The 15,845-nt window shown below is 43.7% G+C and overlaps 1 protein-coding gene across 3 annotated transcripts in view; it reads left to right on the plus strand.

Annotated features, from left to right (window-relative positions):
- The first annotated feature begins 5,321 nt into the window (after window positions 1-5,321).
- Window positions 5,322-15,845, plus strand: part of FYN (FYN proto-oncogene, Src family tyrosine kinase) — a 39,726-nt gene continuing 29,202 nt past the window's right edge. For all 3 annotated transcript variants that reach the window (XM_010281604.1, XM_010281605.1, XM_010281606.1), the window contains exons 1-5: window positions 5,322-5,568; window positions 6,100-6,196; window positions 9,675-9,773; window positions 10,878-10,981; window positions 15,636-15,785. In XM_010281604.1, coding sequence (XP_010279906.1) covers window positions 5,322-5,568; window positions 6,100-6,196; window positions 9,675-9,773; window positions 10,878-10,981; window positions 15,636-15,785 — 697 coding nt within the window. The remainder of the gene's footprint in view (window positions 5,569-6,099; window positions 6,197-9,674; window positions 9,774-10,877; window positions 10,982-15,635; window positions 15,786-15,845) is intronic.

The following is a 15,845-nucleotide window of genomic DNA, read 5'->3' on the forward strand; positions in this document are numbered from 1 at the left end:
ATATTAAATCCTACTGTAGCTCATGAAATTTGGCTTATTTGATGTCACAGACTGATACTTCTGTGGTGCTTTCAGCAAAACATAAAACACCAAAAAGATATCCCTTAGAGAATGTATTTTTCACAGCCATGCTGGATGCAACCCTTGGTTTGATTAACAAGCATGTTCACCACAGAGACCGAATAAAAGCCAAAGATTTTCTTCTTCTGATTCCCCTTTAACATAGCTTTTTCTTAATTCAGCTTTCCTGCTGGTGCTTCCCAGCCAAGATTTGTAAGATTTGGTCACAAAAAGATAGTTGGCAGTTATCAGTCATCCAGCCTTTCCCTTTCGTGTCCTCCACTGAAAGATCTTCTCCTAAAAACATACCATGAAAGTTCATTCCAGAGAAAACCAAGAGGAAGGAGAACGTGCCCTGCTGGCTCTGAACCTGCTCCATGTCTCTTCAGCAGGTTGGAGCCCTCTCCCATGGTGGTCTCCTTTCCTGTGCCAGGGCGTGGAGGACAGAGGCCATGGCGTGGATAGGAGGGTGCAGAATAGACAGCTGTTTCCCTGCATCTCCCTGTACCCCTCTCTAAAATATTTTAAGGACCCACTTTCTTTTACAACACTCAAAAAAGCAAGCTCTGAGGAGGTACCGTAACTCAGAGTTTCAGCTGAGAGTTGCAAAATCGTATGGAAAAACTTCCGACGCTCTGAAGGAGTGAATTTACACCAGTCTTCCTCCCATCCATCTTTTCCTGATGGCTTACAACTGCAGAAGCTGGGCTAAGCAAAGGCTTATCAATACTTTCTGCTTTTCAAATACCACTTTTACTTTTGAAATAGAAGTGTGAAAAACTGACTTTTCCATGTAGGTACTCCTGGACTTTTCCTCGGCTTTGATGAGCTAACAGAGGACTACTTTTGTTTCTGTTAATGGAGTGGATGTCTGGCTTTGGCGGGTATTTCAGTCTTGGCTTCCATTTTGTACCAAGAACCGACAGAAAAACTGAAGGAGGACGATTTACGATAACAACAGTGTTAATAACATCTCCTTAGCCTTCATCTGTTTCCTAGCTGAAAGTAATTAAGGTGCTATGACTATATAAATAATTAATCATTATATAATTACTTTTATATCTTTGTCAAATAACCTTTCCACCATGTGGGAGGAAACTAGTGTTCTGGTTAGGCTGATGTTGGATTGCTTGCAATGTAAATGTTGGAGTCCAAGAAATATAACAAGGACAAGAAAGGAGACAAGTAACATAATGGTTATTTTCATTTGTCTCTAAGGAAGTCTCAAAAAACATGTAAATGTTTTATGTTTTCATGAAAACACATGTTTCATATTGCCTATAAAAATACAACTTTAAAATAAACAATTTTAACTTGCTTGCATTAGAAAAGTTCATTTTAACTGGGCTAGTTACATACTTTTTAACAATACCAGTGTCAAATTATGATAATGCTGCATGACCCATAACTCACACATCTGAGAAATGCTGCCTTTCCTAATGGAAATGGAATAAAATCTTGTTCCTTTACTGTAAGTTGCGCAGCATGTTGGTTGAACAGCGTCGTGCGTTCGTCTCTGGAGAATTCGGTGTAAAACAGCTCCAGATTTTGTTTGGTGATCTCAGAGCTGGCTGAGTAACTCCAGCCTTCCACAGCTCCAAATGCTGACATGCAGGGAGATGAGACTTTCGTATATTAAAAGCCTGCTCTGTGATACTGAAGGAGATTAGGTTTTGGAATCCATTCATTGACACAAAGGCCAGTGCTGAATGGAGGTTATATTTATTGTCTATGAAACCCCTGAGTTAGCTGAAATCACTTTAAGCATGTACATGCATACATGTATTCTTTCGCATTTAGCCAACTCCCCGTGAAGCTGGTTCCTTTGAGGCAGGAACAGACAACATTCAGAGACTTGGCTTGAAAAGATGCGTGCATGTAACACCCTCTGTCACATTTTACAAGAGGCTACAATCAAGCAGTCTTTATACTCGGATTGTCTAGACACTGTGACAAAGTGGGAAAGGGCAAGTGAAAGAAAAAGCCCTTTTTGTCAGTCATCCACTTTGCATCACATTCTCCTTCCCTGTGAACTGCCATTGCCAGCAAAAAGATAACGGGAGCAAGAACCAAACAAAAATCAAGAAACAGATAATTCACTGGTTTTCTATTCATACCATTCCTAGTAAAAAGAAAACCCCAAACCATTATTTTTCTGAAACTACCGGTACGTATGTATACCATCTCCTGGTTTATTCACTTTTTTCAGAATTAATACTTTGAACAATTTTATTTTTGTGGCTGATTTGCAGTTTTAACTGTTTCCTGTTTTCATCAGTTGACTAGAATGTGTAAATGAAGCCTGTAGGGCTTCTTGTCAGCCCTTGTAATTTGGAGGTGGGTGTTGGTCTCTTCTCCCAAGTAACTAGCGATAGAATGAGAGGAAATGGCCTCAAGTTGTGCCAGGGGAGGTTTAGATTGGATATTAGGAAAAATTTCTTTACTGAGTGAGTGGTCAAGCATTGGCACAGGCTGCCCAGGGAGGTGGTGGAGTCGCCATCTCTGGAAGTGTTCAAAAAAGGTGTAGATGTAGGTGTGGCACTTGGGGACATGGTTGAGTGGGTGTTGGGTTGATGGTTGGACTTGATGATCTTAGAGCTCTTTTCCAACCTTAATGATTCTGTGATTCTGCGATTCTGTGATGTGAAATATTCACAGATTTCAGGGGAGACATTTTTCCCTGCTCAGCTGAATGCTAGAGAATGAGCAACAAGAAAACCCCTTTCCTCCCACTGCTCTCCCAGATTTCATGTTTCCCATCTCTTTTTTTTTTTTTTCGTTCTTTCATTTTCTTTTCTCCTTTTTCCTGTGAAAACACCTGGGAAAAAAATAAGTGGAGAAACGGAGCTGAGAGGGGAAAGGGAGGAGGCTCTGCAGTTTCACGGGGAGATAAGGTCGCAAGCCAACAAAATGGCTGCTGAGATATCCTTTAAATAGTAACGCCTGCGTATCACTCAGCTGTTTTGAAGGGAATGAGCGTACGTTCCGGCGCGAGTGCCAGACTCATCCCTCGCACCCCAAGCTCCCTGGGCTCTGACGGTGCTGCGAGCAGTGAGATGAGCCATTGCCCCGCAGGGCCCTCGCCCGCCCCGTGCTCCTGCCTCCGCCCTGGCGTTGCCCGGGGGCTCCTCGGCCCCGAGAGGAGCCGGGCAGACGACACCTCCAAACAGAGGGGCTGCAGAGCCGGACCGTCCTCCTGTCGAAACAGGCAAAAGCAGCAGAGGTGCCTGGACAACCTCGAGCCCCAGCACGACGCTGGGCACCTCCGGCACCAGCTCGGCCACCGGGGCAAGCAGAGGCTGGAGGCTGGCGTGGCTAGCAGCAGCGTGTTCTGCAGCCCCTGCAACCCCCTTCCCTCCACCCGTTCCCACTTCGGTTTCTTGAGGGACCCCAGCTCACGCCGCCCATGGAGGCGAATGCAGGGCCGGGAGTCCTTGTTTCTGATCTTCTCTTGCTAGCTGTGTGAAGAGATTTAAAAGTCTTAGTGAGGGAGCTCTGCCGAGTGGATGTGGCGTCTTGAAGCACACAGAGAAATGCAAAAAGGGCACCTTGAAGTTCAGCTAAGAGACAGCAGACCTGTGCTAACTGCAGGCAGCGCAGCTCAGGGAAATATATTTAATTTTCTGAACAGGCTTGTAGAGTAACTGGAAGTATCTTCAACTTGTAGAAAATACCCTTCAACAGAAGTTTTTTTTTTTAATTAGGCAGGTTATGTTTAGGAAGCAGGTATCCAGATTGTGGACTGTCAGACAGGCAGGGAGCTACTGCATAATTTTTCAACATTAGCAGCTTTTTCTGAATCCCATGAGTTTGTCAGAACCAATTTCCTGTGTTGATGTTGGGGTAAGGCATACTACAAAATAGCCAGCCTGGAAGCTACAGAAAAATGAGGATATTTGGAAAAGGGTAGGCTTTTTAGTCACCCTAAATGGACGGATATTGGCTGAAATGTGAAAAGAAATAGGAGGGGGGAAAAAACGTGCTTCGCCATACCTTTTTTTGTTCCTCTTCTCTGCATTTTCTCCCTGTCTATTTATATATCCTGGACAAAGTATGTCTAGTAAGTGTAATTTTTAAAAGATTTTTCTATTGTCGCCGCTCTTCTTGCAGCCTCGGTGTTTAGAGTATGTCGTTTGCGTGCCGGGTTATGTGTAAGAGTCCCATGCTGGTTCGATCAAGGGTGCGTCCAGACAAGTGTCTGTTTCCCTCGATTCATCACGCCCGGCTTCAGAAACTCGAGTTTTGTGTCTAGGTTCAGCTGGAGTCAATAGGAAACAGTTCGGTAACACCAGCACGTGGATTATAAGGTGGTAGAGCTGACAGATGAAAAGCAATACCGGGTAACAGGACTGACCTCGGAGGCCCGATCACCCTCTGTCTCCCTCCACCTAGAGAGAGGTAGGCACCTAAAATTAAGAGGGGTTAACCCAGGCCCTGGTAGTGCCCCATGAGGGTGCTGAACAAGAGGTTACAAGAAGTACAAAACTGAGAGCAACCTTTTCCAAGCCGTACCTTCTCGGTTTCCTCCTGTCCGGGATCCGGACCCGGAGACGCTCTGCATTTGACGTACTAATTCCTCCATGACTTCCTCTAGTTTCTTAACTCATGTTTACCTTTGGCCGTCCCGCCGTCTGCTACCGGCAGGTTTTACACTTCAGTTCGGTACCGCATGAAAGGGTTTTCATTGTGCCGTCTGGCGAGCTCCCTGCTGCTTCCCTGGGCTGTGGTAACTGTCAGCTCAGCCTGGCTGCTCCTCTGCCTCTCAGCAAGCTCCAGCAATGGAAAAAGCTTGCCCTGCCTTTAAGCGAGGTCGGCTCTTGTGTAGCTGGCGAGGTCAAAGATGAACCGTGAGCTCAAGTACCTCGCTCTGTGTTTTGGGGGACAGACTTGAACCCCTCAATCTGCATTTTTTGTGTCCTTCGCCTGCCGGTCGTGCTCTCCTGGCGAAGGGTGAGCGAGAGGGGTTTCATCCTCTCGCCGCCTCTGTGGGAGCGATTGCCCGGCCAGGGCTGGGCAGGGAGCTGCCGTACGAGCAGGCGGGACCCAGGCCCCCACGGGAGACCACTGTGAGGAACGGTTTGTCTGAGCTTTTCCCAACGTCTTGCTGTTTATATTCAAACCACCGTGGGGTTTTGTCAAAGTGCTTAACTTTTGAGTGGTGAACCTAATTTGGTCCTCGTCATCTGTGGGTTTGGGGTAGATCTGGTGAGCATCAGTGTATGAACACCTGCCCTTTCCTTCTTCTCCTAGGATTTTAGATAATGGGCTGTGTGCAATGTAAGGATAAAGAAGCAACAAAACTGACTGACGAGAGGGATGGCAGTTTAACTCAAAGCTCAGGCTACCGCTATGGGACAGATCCCACTCCGCAGCACTATCCTAGCTTTGGTGTGACTTCAATCCCAAACTACAACAACTTCCATGCCACAGGAGGCCAAGGACTGACTGTGTTCGGTGGAGTCAATTCCTCCTCTCATACAGGGACACTGCGTACAAGAGGAGGAACAGGTGAGTTTCGAAGTCTTCTTTCAGTGCCCTTGGTGAGTATCAATCACATAATCACAGCAGAGGCATGACTGTCTCAGCATGCTGCTTCTGGGAAGAGTTATTTCATGAAATCCTGCAAAAAAGTTGAAGTAGGGGTGGACCTGGGTCTTCAGCCCTACTTTTGCTAACTTGCAGGTGCAAGGGGGGTGGGAAATTAGGTATGCATGCCCCATTTGGCTGGCTGACGGCCTCATCCCTCTACCAGGGAACGGGAGGTGTGGTCTGAGCCACCTCAAGTAGTTAGCAGGAAATACTTGGCATGGCTATGTCTCTTCAAACCCTCTGTGCCCACTCGGGATCCTGTACTGTGTGTGGGTACCAAACCAAGAGGACTAATGACTGTGCTGGCTGAAGGAGGTGACATCCCCACTGGCTGCACAAAAGCAGAAGGATTAGAATGGTTGTCCAAAAAGTAGGAGGCTTCAGTTTATTTCGCTACTTTCCCTCCTGTTTTGTTGTGGTGGAGTGTAACTCGCCTATCTTCTTCTTTAGGTGTAACTCTTTTTGTGGCGCTTTATGACTATGAAGCAAGAACAGAAGATGACCTGAGTTTTCACAAAGGAGAAAAATTTCAAATACTTAACAGCTCGTAAGTTTTAGGCTTGGGAATATGTTTTTTAGTATTTTTAAACCTATAATGTTGACAGTTACATTTGTCCGCTTATGTTATTAGTAAAATCTAGTGTTGGGTATTCAAGATATGTAGGAGTTTTAGTCTATGTTTACTTACTTGTCATTGCATTTAGTGCACTTCTGCAAAGTGCTTTATTATTGAATAAAAAAACTTTCAACTACATGCAGCTTTACTTCAAAAATAATCATTAGATTATGTGATTCACTGCTTACATTTCACAGTAAACTCACATTCAGAACTGAGAGTACCAGCTCTGTACTTTACCGATAGTCACAGAAGTTCTGCAAGGCATGTACTAACACTTTTTGCAATCTGCTGCAAGTATCTCTACACAGAAACAACCTAAAAACTGATTCAACAAAAGAGACACTACCCAGATTTGCATGTCAAGTTTAAAAGCATTTTGTTTCCTTTTAAAGGTAGGTGATACAGTCAGAAGATGATAGGAAGTTCTATTAAGTGAGAATGCACCATTGTACAGTTGCATTTGGCATGAAAACCACACTTCCATCCTGGAAATCATTAACTTAAAATTAATTTTATTAGCTGCCCATAGAAAAAAAAAATCCCTTAGCAATTTAAAAATAACATCTAAAACTTACTGTGCTACTGACCTACATCTGAACATCTTGTAACTCTTGGCTAAGAACATAAAGTTGAAGGCTCTGTGTTACGTTCAGTATTGCTATCGTGTAGAGGTAAAAATGGGCTAACAACCAAGTATGCCGCTTTCTAGAGGCTTTGTGATACTGCTGTCATCTCTTTTTTCTTACGCTGTGTGATAGTGAGGCAAATCGATCCTTGGCGCAACTCCTGTTAATTTTAATAGAACAACTCCAGGGTTGGAGTTGGCTCGATGTGCATTAAAGTTTAAAAAAAAATCAGGTAATTCTGAGGAATATTTCATGAAGCCATGAAGCTGAAGAACTTTGATGTAGATGAAAGCACAGAAACTTCAGTTACGACTTGTAGAGGGAGCAGCAGTTTAAAAACCTCTCTGCTTCTAAATTAGCACTCGGGAAAAAAATCCTTTTTTAACCTATCATCCATTTTTATTCTCATGGCCTGCTGCTTTCCTAACCTTGCACAAACTGTGCCATAACTTGAAACAGGAAGAAATTCCACGCATTATAAATCCCTTACACACACCAGTTGATGAAATCAGGGGATGCTCACCAGGACTTGCAGAGCAATCACTCGTGGAGTTGGTGGGACAGAGAGGTTCCCCCATGTGTGGGCGGCTGCAGTACATGCATTTTGATGCAGGTAATTACTGCCTGGAGGCAGGTTTTCCAAGAGGAAAAAAACCCAAGCATCCACTGATTTTCTTGTAGGATTATAGAAGCTCCGTTCCCATCGTAGTCAGGTCTGTCTGCTTATAAACACGGACTTAACCACACTCCCGGAGTACTGAGAGCCAGGCTGGGAATCTCCAGAAAGCAGCTTTTCTGTGAGAATGCTACCTCTCTTCACTTATATCAGAAATTATATGAAAGAATACCATTTTTTAAAGAGTCTGCCAATGATGCTTGCAAACCAGAAAGCATGTCCGTGCACAAAACCAGTTTGCCTGGAATTTTTGGAGGGGTTCGGATTTTTTTTTAGCACTCAACAAATTACATTTGATTTGTGTTTCGGATTAAAAGTTCAGGACAGCAATACCTGAAATGGCGTACAGAGGGTATCCCTGTGATTAGAAGTCCGAAATGATACCAAGGGCAGGTTGGAGGAAAGAGGTACCTGCAGGGGTGGCTCAGAGCAGAGCCTGACTTCGGGGCTCAGAAACACGCAGCCATCCTCTGCATGCCCCCCGCCGCTCCCGCACACCCAGGCTAGCCCTGCTGACTAGCCTCTTCCTACCTCAGTTGGGTGTCTAAAATTAAGAGCTGTGAAAAAAGTCTGCGTTCCTCCTCCTTTCTGGCAGCGTTCTGAGAGATTCAGGCTCCTCTGTCAAAGCAGAGGGGGTTGCTCCTGATGTTGCAGTCATCTACAGGACTGCTTTTTTCCTCCCTAGATACGATAAAATACCTCCATCTAGTGGACTGTCTGTACAGTAAGGAGAAGAAATGTAATGGTACAATTTCTCGACCACAGTATGGCATAATCTCTCAGAACTATTCTGCAGCAACATGCAGGGGAAGGGCTAGCACTTCAGCAGATAAAATTAGGGACGTAAAGAGATAGGGCCATTTGCCTGACATACTAATGCACACAAGGTGTATTAAAATTGTGTCAGCTGGCAGCCTCTAGAAAAGCTTCTTGTCTTCACTTTTTTGAACTGTAGAAGTGGAAACCTCTCCTTTTTGTCTAATCACAGCTGTTTTCTAGTTGTTTTCCATAGAGTTTGTACTCCTTCAAGCTGTTAAAGAAGTGGATTTGAAAATTTAAAGAGCTCACCTTGACACAGCCTTTCCTGACAGTAATAGCTTAGACAATGTGTTTTCTGTAACTGCTTGCTTACAGAAGAGGCTCAATTCTCTGGCCACATTCGATTAATAGTGTTTTATTTAGTGAACAATTCTCTGTTTTACAGAGAGGGGAACTGAGAAAGTTTCTAAGCAGCCCAGAAATAGAAAAGAGAATTCTTATTAGTAGTGGTAGGAGTTAAATATCCGTGAATCTGGTGCTGAGAGTGAAATACAAATTGCTAAATCCCAAATCGTTGCATCCTGTAAAAAGCTGAGAAATAAACTTCTCCTGAGGCTGTGTGTTCTGCAGCAGCATGCATTGTCTGCAGGGCAGTACCACGTACATGCACGTGAACGACAAAAATTGATGCTAAGCCTGTGGAACACTGCCATAAGATGGTCCTGCATGGACCTCTTCGTATTTGAATGTTGTAGAAGAATGGCGTTTTGTAAGTATTTGAAAAGGCAGCTAAATCCTTTGATACTTCAGATACCTCCTCTAGGTGACCAAGAGAGGGAATCTAGACAACGAAGTGTGATCCTTAAGGGCTGTCTAAACCTCCGTAGCGATAGATGGCTTTTTGGTGGCTTTGTGTTTCAGATTAATTATCCCCATAGAAGTTTAAAATAAGCAGTGGATGCGACAGTGTTCAGTTTGGCGGTTTTTCTATAAGCTCTCTCAAGGGTCGGTATTAGAATAATTGCTATGGAGACCGTTTTCAATATTCTAGTCCAAATCCAGCCCTCACCAAACCTGATTTCACTGAGTCGTTATGCCTGTTCATGCCATTGTGCTACGTTTGGAAGGCTACATTGCTGATTACTGCTGAAGTAATAACAGGTGTAAAGAAATACATGTATTTTGGGGGTTTAGATGCAAACAGCTCTCAGAAGCATGCCGGTAATCAAGAGATGAGTTGCTGTGGCTTCTTACGCCATGCAGCTGCGGGTGCTGTTAGCAAAGTCAGATCGTTGTCTTTACAGCTGTGTCTCGCTCTCACTTGTCCTCACCTCTGTTTCTGCAGGGAAGGAGACTGGTGGGAGGCTCGGTCCCTGACAACAGGCGAAACTGGTTACATTCCCAGTAATTATGTGGCTCCAGTCGATTCCATCCAAGCAGAGGAGTATGTTTTATTTTCATTGTAAAGACCCATTAGTGCTGTATTTGAAGGAGGTTTGAGGAGTTGGTTTTGATGGATTGCAGTGATTTTTCAAATGGCTTACATTATTTTTATTTCAGTTCTTAACTGCACTGATAAATAATTAGGTAATTAGTAACAAAAGAAGCACAAGCTCAGTGCTTTTTCAATGTCAAAACAAAGGAAGGAAACCTAAAGGAACATAGGTCTGCTTCCTTTATTCGAGTGTCGACTAATTTAAGCTTTAAGCAAAAGGTGCCCTTGCTTTTCCTGAACTGACTTGTAAAAATATTTGGAGTCAATTAGTGTGCAAATTAAATGTCTGTTAAAGGGGGCACATTGTATCAACAAATACCTACCAGTAGGTAGGATGCCTACAACACATACAGCAGGCAGCGTAATATCTATGACATATCTATGCCAAAAATTGAATGTTGTGTATATCCATATTATTTCCAGTATAAAAGATACACTGGAGGAGCTTATATAGCTGAGCAGGTACTACTGTAGTCTGTACGTCATGTTGATTGTGAAACAAAAAAGAAAACCAAAAACCTGCTGCAGGAAGGAAAAAGGTACCAAAACTCTGAAAGCCTTATACAACCACAGTAAAGTGGTTGCATCTGGTCCTTCTGCTGAGGTTTTACAGCTGTGCTGCAACAAAAATATTGAATACTAATACATCACTATGTAAGTCAAATACATAGTTTATAGCAACATCTGTAAAAATACTGCTCTTCATCAGCGACGCATTTTTCTGCCCTTTTCCTTGTCTATTCCTTCCCCTGCCAAGTCTTGCGCTCTGTTTGTTGAAGTCTGGCCTTTGTCTTAAGACGCCAAACGAGCATTCTCAGCATCTACCGATTATAGGCTTAATGCAAAGTGCTACTGCACAACATACACAACAGCTACTACATAGTTTGTCACATTAGCTTCCCACCACAATAAAAGAGACACAGTGTGACAAAAATGGTTGAATATACTTGAGTAACCATAGTTTCCACAAATAATCCTCCATGTCTGAACTCCATGACAATACTTAGTAATTCTGTGTAGCATTTGTCTTACTATTTCTGATGTTTCCCTAAGGTGGTACTTTGGCAAACTTGGCCGAAAAGATGCTGAGAGGCAGCTGTTGTCATTTGGAAACCCCAGAGGTACCTTCCTGATCCGGGAAAGTGAAACTACCAAAGGTAGGCTGGCCAGAGCTATTCTGACTATGAATGAGAAGATATATGAGAAGAGTCATGCTAACTTTGTGAAATACTGTTTTCAGTGGTGTGAAGGTAGAAAGAAGTATCATCTTGCATATATGTGTGCTATGCAATGAGATGTCTGGACATCCCAGGTCTTAGATTGAATGTTCAAAGCAGAGAACAACGCAAGTGCAGCCCATGCCATGCTCAACCCATGGTATCTGCAGTGCAGGTTGTGCACAGGCAGGGTGCTCTGCTCTGCTGTCACACTCTGAACATCGCACTGTCTCTCTCAACGCCTGTGTTGAGGATGCTACTATTGCAATGGAGTTCAGTGGAGAGCGGCCCCTCAGAACAGCAGCTATGGGGCTACAGGAGTCAGACCTCCTGGTGTCCATATTAAGGTCCAGGAACAGCCAGCTAGCTTACTGTGAGCAGATGCTGGGAACCTCCAGTCTAGTTTGGTGAAAATTACTGCTTGCTTACTTCTGAACAAGCAGAATATTTGAACCTTGTTGCCTGGAAGATTTAAGATAAGATTTTGCAGGGGAGGAGAGGTACTGGTTATTATTTTGGGAAGATTAGGGGATTTTTTTGGCCTTACCCCTTTGAAATGCTGGATCCCGGGGAAGGTGTGTGTGGGGGTGAGATGTAGCAGTTTTAAATTAATAGATTTACAGTGAAAAGACTTGAAAATATTTCTAATTAGTATATTCATAAAGCATTCATCTGTATCCATTCTGTTGAAGTCAAGCAGAAGGATGTACTCTCCTCCTTCCATCTAAAAATATTGGAGGAGTTCCAGTTTTCTTGGAGGGTGCTATCTTTGCTTTTACATTTTGTTCATGAGGCCTGTCAACATCTTCTTCAAAGCTTCACATGTATGAAAAGATCTCTCTAACTCATACAACTATTGAGGAGAAAACCTGCAACTAAGTGGAAACAAACCTGGCCATTTCTCAATTAACCACCAATCCAAAACAATAGCTGGGGGAAGCATACGTCACTAGAATTAATTCCGTGTAAGTTCTGAAGTCTAATGATGGCTCATGTAATTAAAGCGCTGACTTGTCAGCGCTTTGATCAGAGCACACTCTGTCAGCCGGAGTTAGCATGCAAAGTGGTTGGAGTCATGGCTGGTAAAGGGGCTTAAAGAAGCGAAGCACTCCTTCCCACTCCTCTCTACTTGACTTATCTTCAGATGCTGCATTCTGTCATCTAAAGTTGTTTTACGTTTTTGACTCCTGCAGTCACTGGATTCTTCCTTCGCTGCCCGTAACTCTGAAGACTCTTTCTGATGCAAAATCTGAACAGACACGCTGTTGTTTCAGGCAGCTGATTTCCCATCTTGTTACCCCACAGCTTCACCGTACCTTATGTCGCAGTGAGGCGTTCTCACCAGGAGCGAGACAGGCTCTAACTTGCTCTTTTTCTGCAAATAGCCTCCACCTGCTCGTTTTCACCAACAGTTGTTGTGGTGTGTGCGAGGAGCAGGACTTCGTTCCACTCTGAGCCGAGGTTAAAAACTCACTCACGCAGGCATGCATGGATCCTCAAAACAAACACAACACTGTTTCTCTAAACCACATTATCAATTTAGTCTGTTTTGACCATTTTTTATACAGTGATAAGGGGCTAAGTTTTGCAGGGCTGTTTACTTAGCTAAGTAAGTCAGGGCTTTTTTCTAGAACTTCTTGTGAGACACAAAAGCATTGGGGAAGTGGCATAATCCATCATGGATGGACTTACAGCAGCAAGCTTACATCTTCAGGCTAAGTTTGCATCAAAGCCATTGGAAAAAACCAAACATGCATGGTTTTTGTCAAAAATGCCTATTTCCCTTCTCATCCTTGTGGTGTTTCAATATGTTGTTAGAAGAAAACAGAGGGAGCTTGTTGTTCATAAGAGAGAAAAAAGGCAGCAGGGAGGGCTCGAATGGTGCATTCTCCCATAAGTCTTCTCAAAATGCCTTTACTCCAGCGAGTCATCTTGGGCTTGAGGCAGGAATTGTTTTGTGCCCTAGAATCATCCCTTCTGCTTTAAATAATAACAATAATAAAATTAATCAGGATCATATTAAAAGTAGCATCATGGATGACTTCAGCATGAATTTAACCTCCCTTGATCATGGTTGCCTTCTCTTCTTCCTTCCAAAATAAATCATATGGAGCTGGCTTTTCATTTTTTCAATGCCTGACTACCCAGGTACTTCATCAGCTCTTGTCTGTATAATCCTTCACCTGGTTTCAATCTCCACCCTCCAAGGCTGTCTGGTTTTAGGTTTGTTTTTTTAAAAAATTCGTTAGTATGATATATTGTAATGTCGTATTTCTATCCAAATTTTTATTATGTATATCTCTTAGATTTTAATTTATCATCAGATAATAATGAATAGTATAAATAACCAACAGCCTAAATAAATGAATAATGAAATCCATCTTGGTTCTTGTTTTTGTCCAGATTTGAACTAAAGCTCCAGTCCTGCAACTTGAGCTGAGGTCAGCGGGGGTCCACAGAGGGCCACCCACGCAGCTCTGATTGCAGACCTGGAGCCACAGATTGTTTACGTTTTCCTAAAGAATCTAAAATAGTGACCAGATAGGCAGGGAGCGTGACTAAAGAAAATACAGCTGCTGCCAGTGGATCAAAACTCACAAATGCGGAGGTGGAGAACACTGCCGGGAAAATTCTGAAATTAGGCTGACAGTGTACAACCCAGAGTGGTGGTACAAAGCGTGCACAAGATGTGCTTGCAAATCCCCAAAAAGCTTTGAACCCCTACTTGAGAGAGACGTACGTACTCAGTGGGAGAACCTCCTCAGAAAAATGTCCTAAACAAACAGCATTTTTCTACACTTAGAAATAAAAACCCTGTCACTCCTCTCAGGGTGTCTCCCATTCACATAAACCAGAATCATCTGTGTAAGCGCTGGCTCTTTTCCTCCTATTTAGGACAAACAGGGAATTTGAGAAGTCCTCGGAGTCGGGGTGGAGGCATTTTGTTCACTGCAGCTCCCTCGGCGGTGAGCCACCCGCCAGTGCGACCTGCTGCAGGTTAACGTGGTCAGGGAAGCGTCTTCCTGGGGTGATGTCCAGGAAAGACATCTTACACCAGGAATCTCAACCACCTAACTCTGGGTGGGGGGTGTTTAAACCATTTCACGTAGCTGGAGGTGGTTCTGGAGGATGTGGACCTGCCAGGTGTGTTGAAAGGTACCCTGACTTGGGTTAAGCAGCAGTCGATGCTGTTTGCTATCAGACCTGTAGGAAATCACTCCACCTTTTACATTGTCCAAAACTGTCTGCTGGTGGTTTTCCTTTCCTGCCCTTAGCTGACATCGTTACCAGTGAAAGCAGCCCAGGCTCCAGAAGGAGGAGCCTCCTGAGATCTCTCTGCAGCTGCCAGTTACCTCCATTTTTCTTCCTTTTAATGTCTGAATTACCTTTGAGTAAACACAATATTCGTCCGAGCCATGAGTGAAGACTTGTCTCCTCCCCTGCCTTTGAAATGGCCATGCTTTTGCTCAGAAACTGCATTATGCTGTAAAATGTGCCTTTGCTTTTGACACGGTAGAGAACCAACGTGTGGGGGTCACTGTACGTAGAATAGGACCGTGCTTCAAATTAAGACACCTGGATGTGCAAGTCCCCATGTAGGTGACCAAGCTCCCTTTACAGTCAGCGGGGAGCTGGGGTTCAGTTCAGCTGCCCACGCCTACAGACACCTCATGCTCAATCCTGCGTTACACCATCGGTATCTACAGTGCCAAAACGCTCATGGAAACCAAGCTGGGGTTCAGCTGCCCTAATAGCACCAGAAGCTTGTGTGTGGGCATCTAAATCAAGCCCCTAGCCCACCTGCAGACAACCACAGCTACACCTAAAACTCAATCCAGCCCCTCAGCTAAGGTTCCTTTACCTGGCTGTGAGCATCCAGAGCCATTTGAAATGCCTGCAGGGCATCCACGTGGGTCGGACAAATGTGACAGCCTGTGGGAAAACTGCCAAGCAGGATGTCCTGGGGCATCACACGTGGCACTGAACCCCTGTGTTTAGGCATCTGGATCCCACCAGTAAGACCTAAAGCTCCAGCATGGATTTGGAAAGTGAAACATGCCGTTCTTGCAGATCTCCTGGTGCACAGCCTGGGTGTAGTACCACTTTCCTAAGACTGTGACATACGAAGTATGTATATTTGGTTGTTTAATGTTTATAAAGAAGTTTGGGATCCATCTGGGTAACAACACTATGCATATATAAAGTCATTATCTCCAGTTTTTCCTATGAAAATCTTGATATTTACCACCCACTGCCATTTACCTAAAGTACAGTATTTGCAGTGTGACCTGACACTTAGAATAGGAAAAGTCAATTTAACAACCTGAAGCAGTGAATGTTAAAAAGTGAGTTTTCATTTATACAAAAGTCCCGATTTCTTTCTAGAAGAGCATGAAAGGGATATGGTGTGGACATCCTAAGATTCCTGTGACACTTGCTTCATTGTGTTAGATTCACCTGTTCTTTCTCAAGCTCCAGTCAGCATTTTTTTGGAAGTAATTTCTCTTTCACTTTATAACAACTGACCAGGAAACCAAAATCTTTGTGTCTAAAAGCTGCTTACAATTTTTTATTTCTCCTTTGCTTGGAACAGGTGCCTATTCCCTGTCTATTCGAGACTGGGATGATATGAAAGGCGATCACGTCAAACATTATAAGATTCGTAAACTTGACAATGGTGGATATTATATCACAACTCGGGCACAATTTGAAACTCTTCAGCAGCTGGTTCAGCATTATTCAGGTAATTTTTCAGATAATGCATGGCACTCTGAAGCATTTTAAAACAAAAGTGTTTCCTGCT

The sequence above is a fragment of the Phaethon lepturus genome, unplaced genomic scaffold, assembly GCF_000687285.1.
Source record: "Phaethon lepturus isolate BGI_N335 unplaced genomic scaffold, ASM68728v1 scaffold28442, whole genome shotgun sequence".
Classification (NCBI taxonomy): Eukaryota; Metazoa; Chordata; class Aves; order Phaethontiformes; family Phaethontidae; genus Phaethon; species Phaethon lepturus.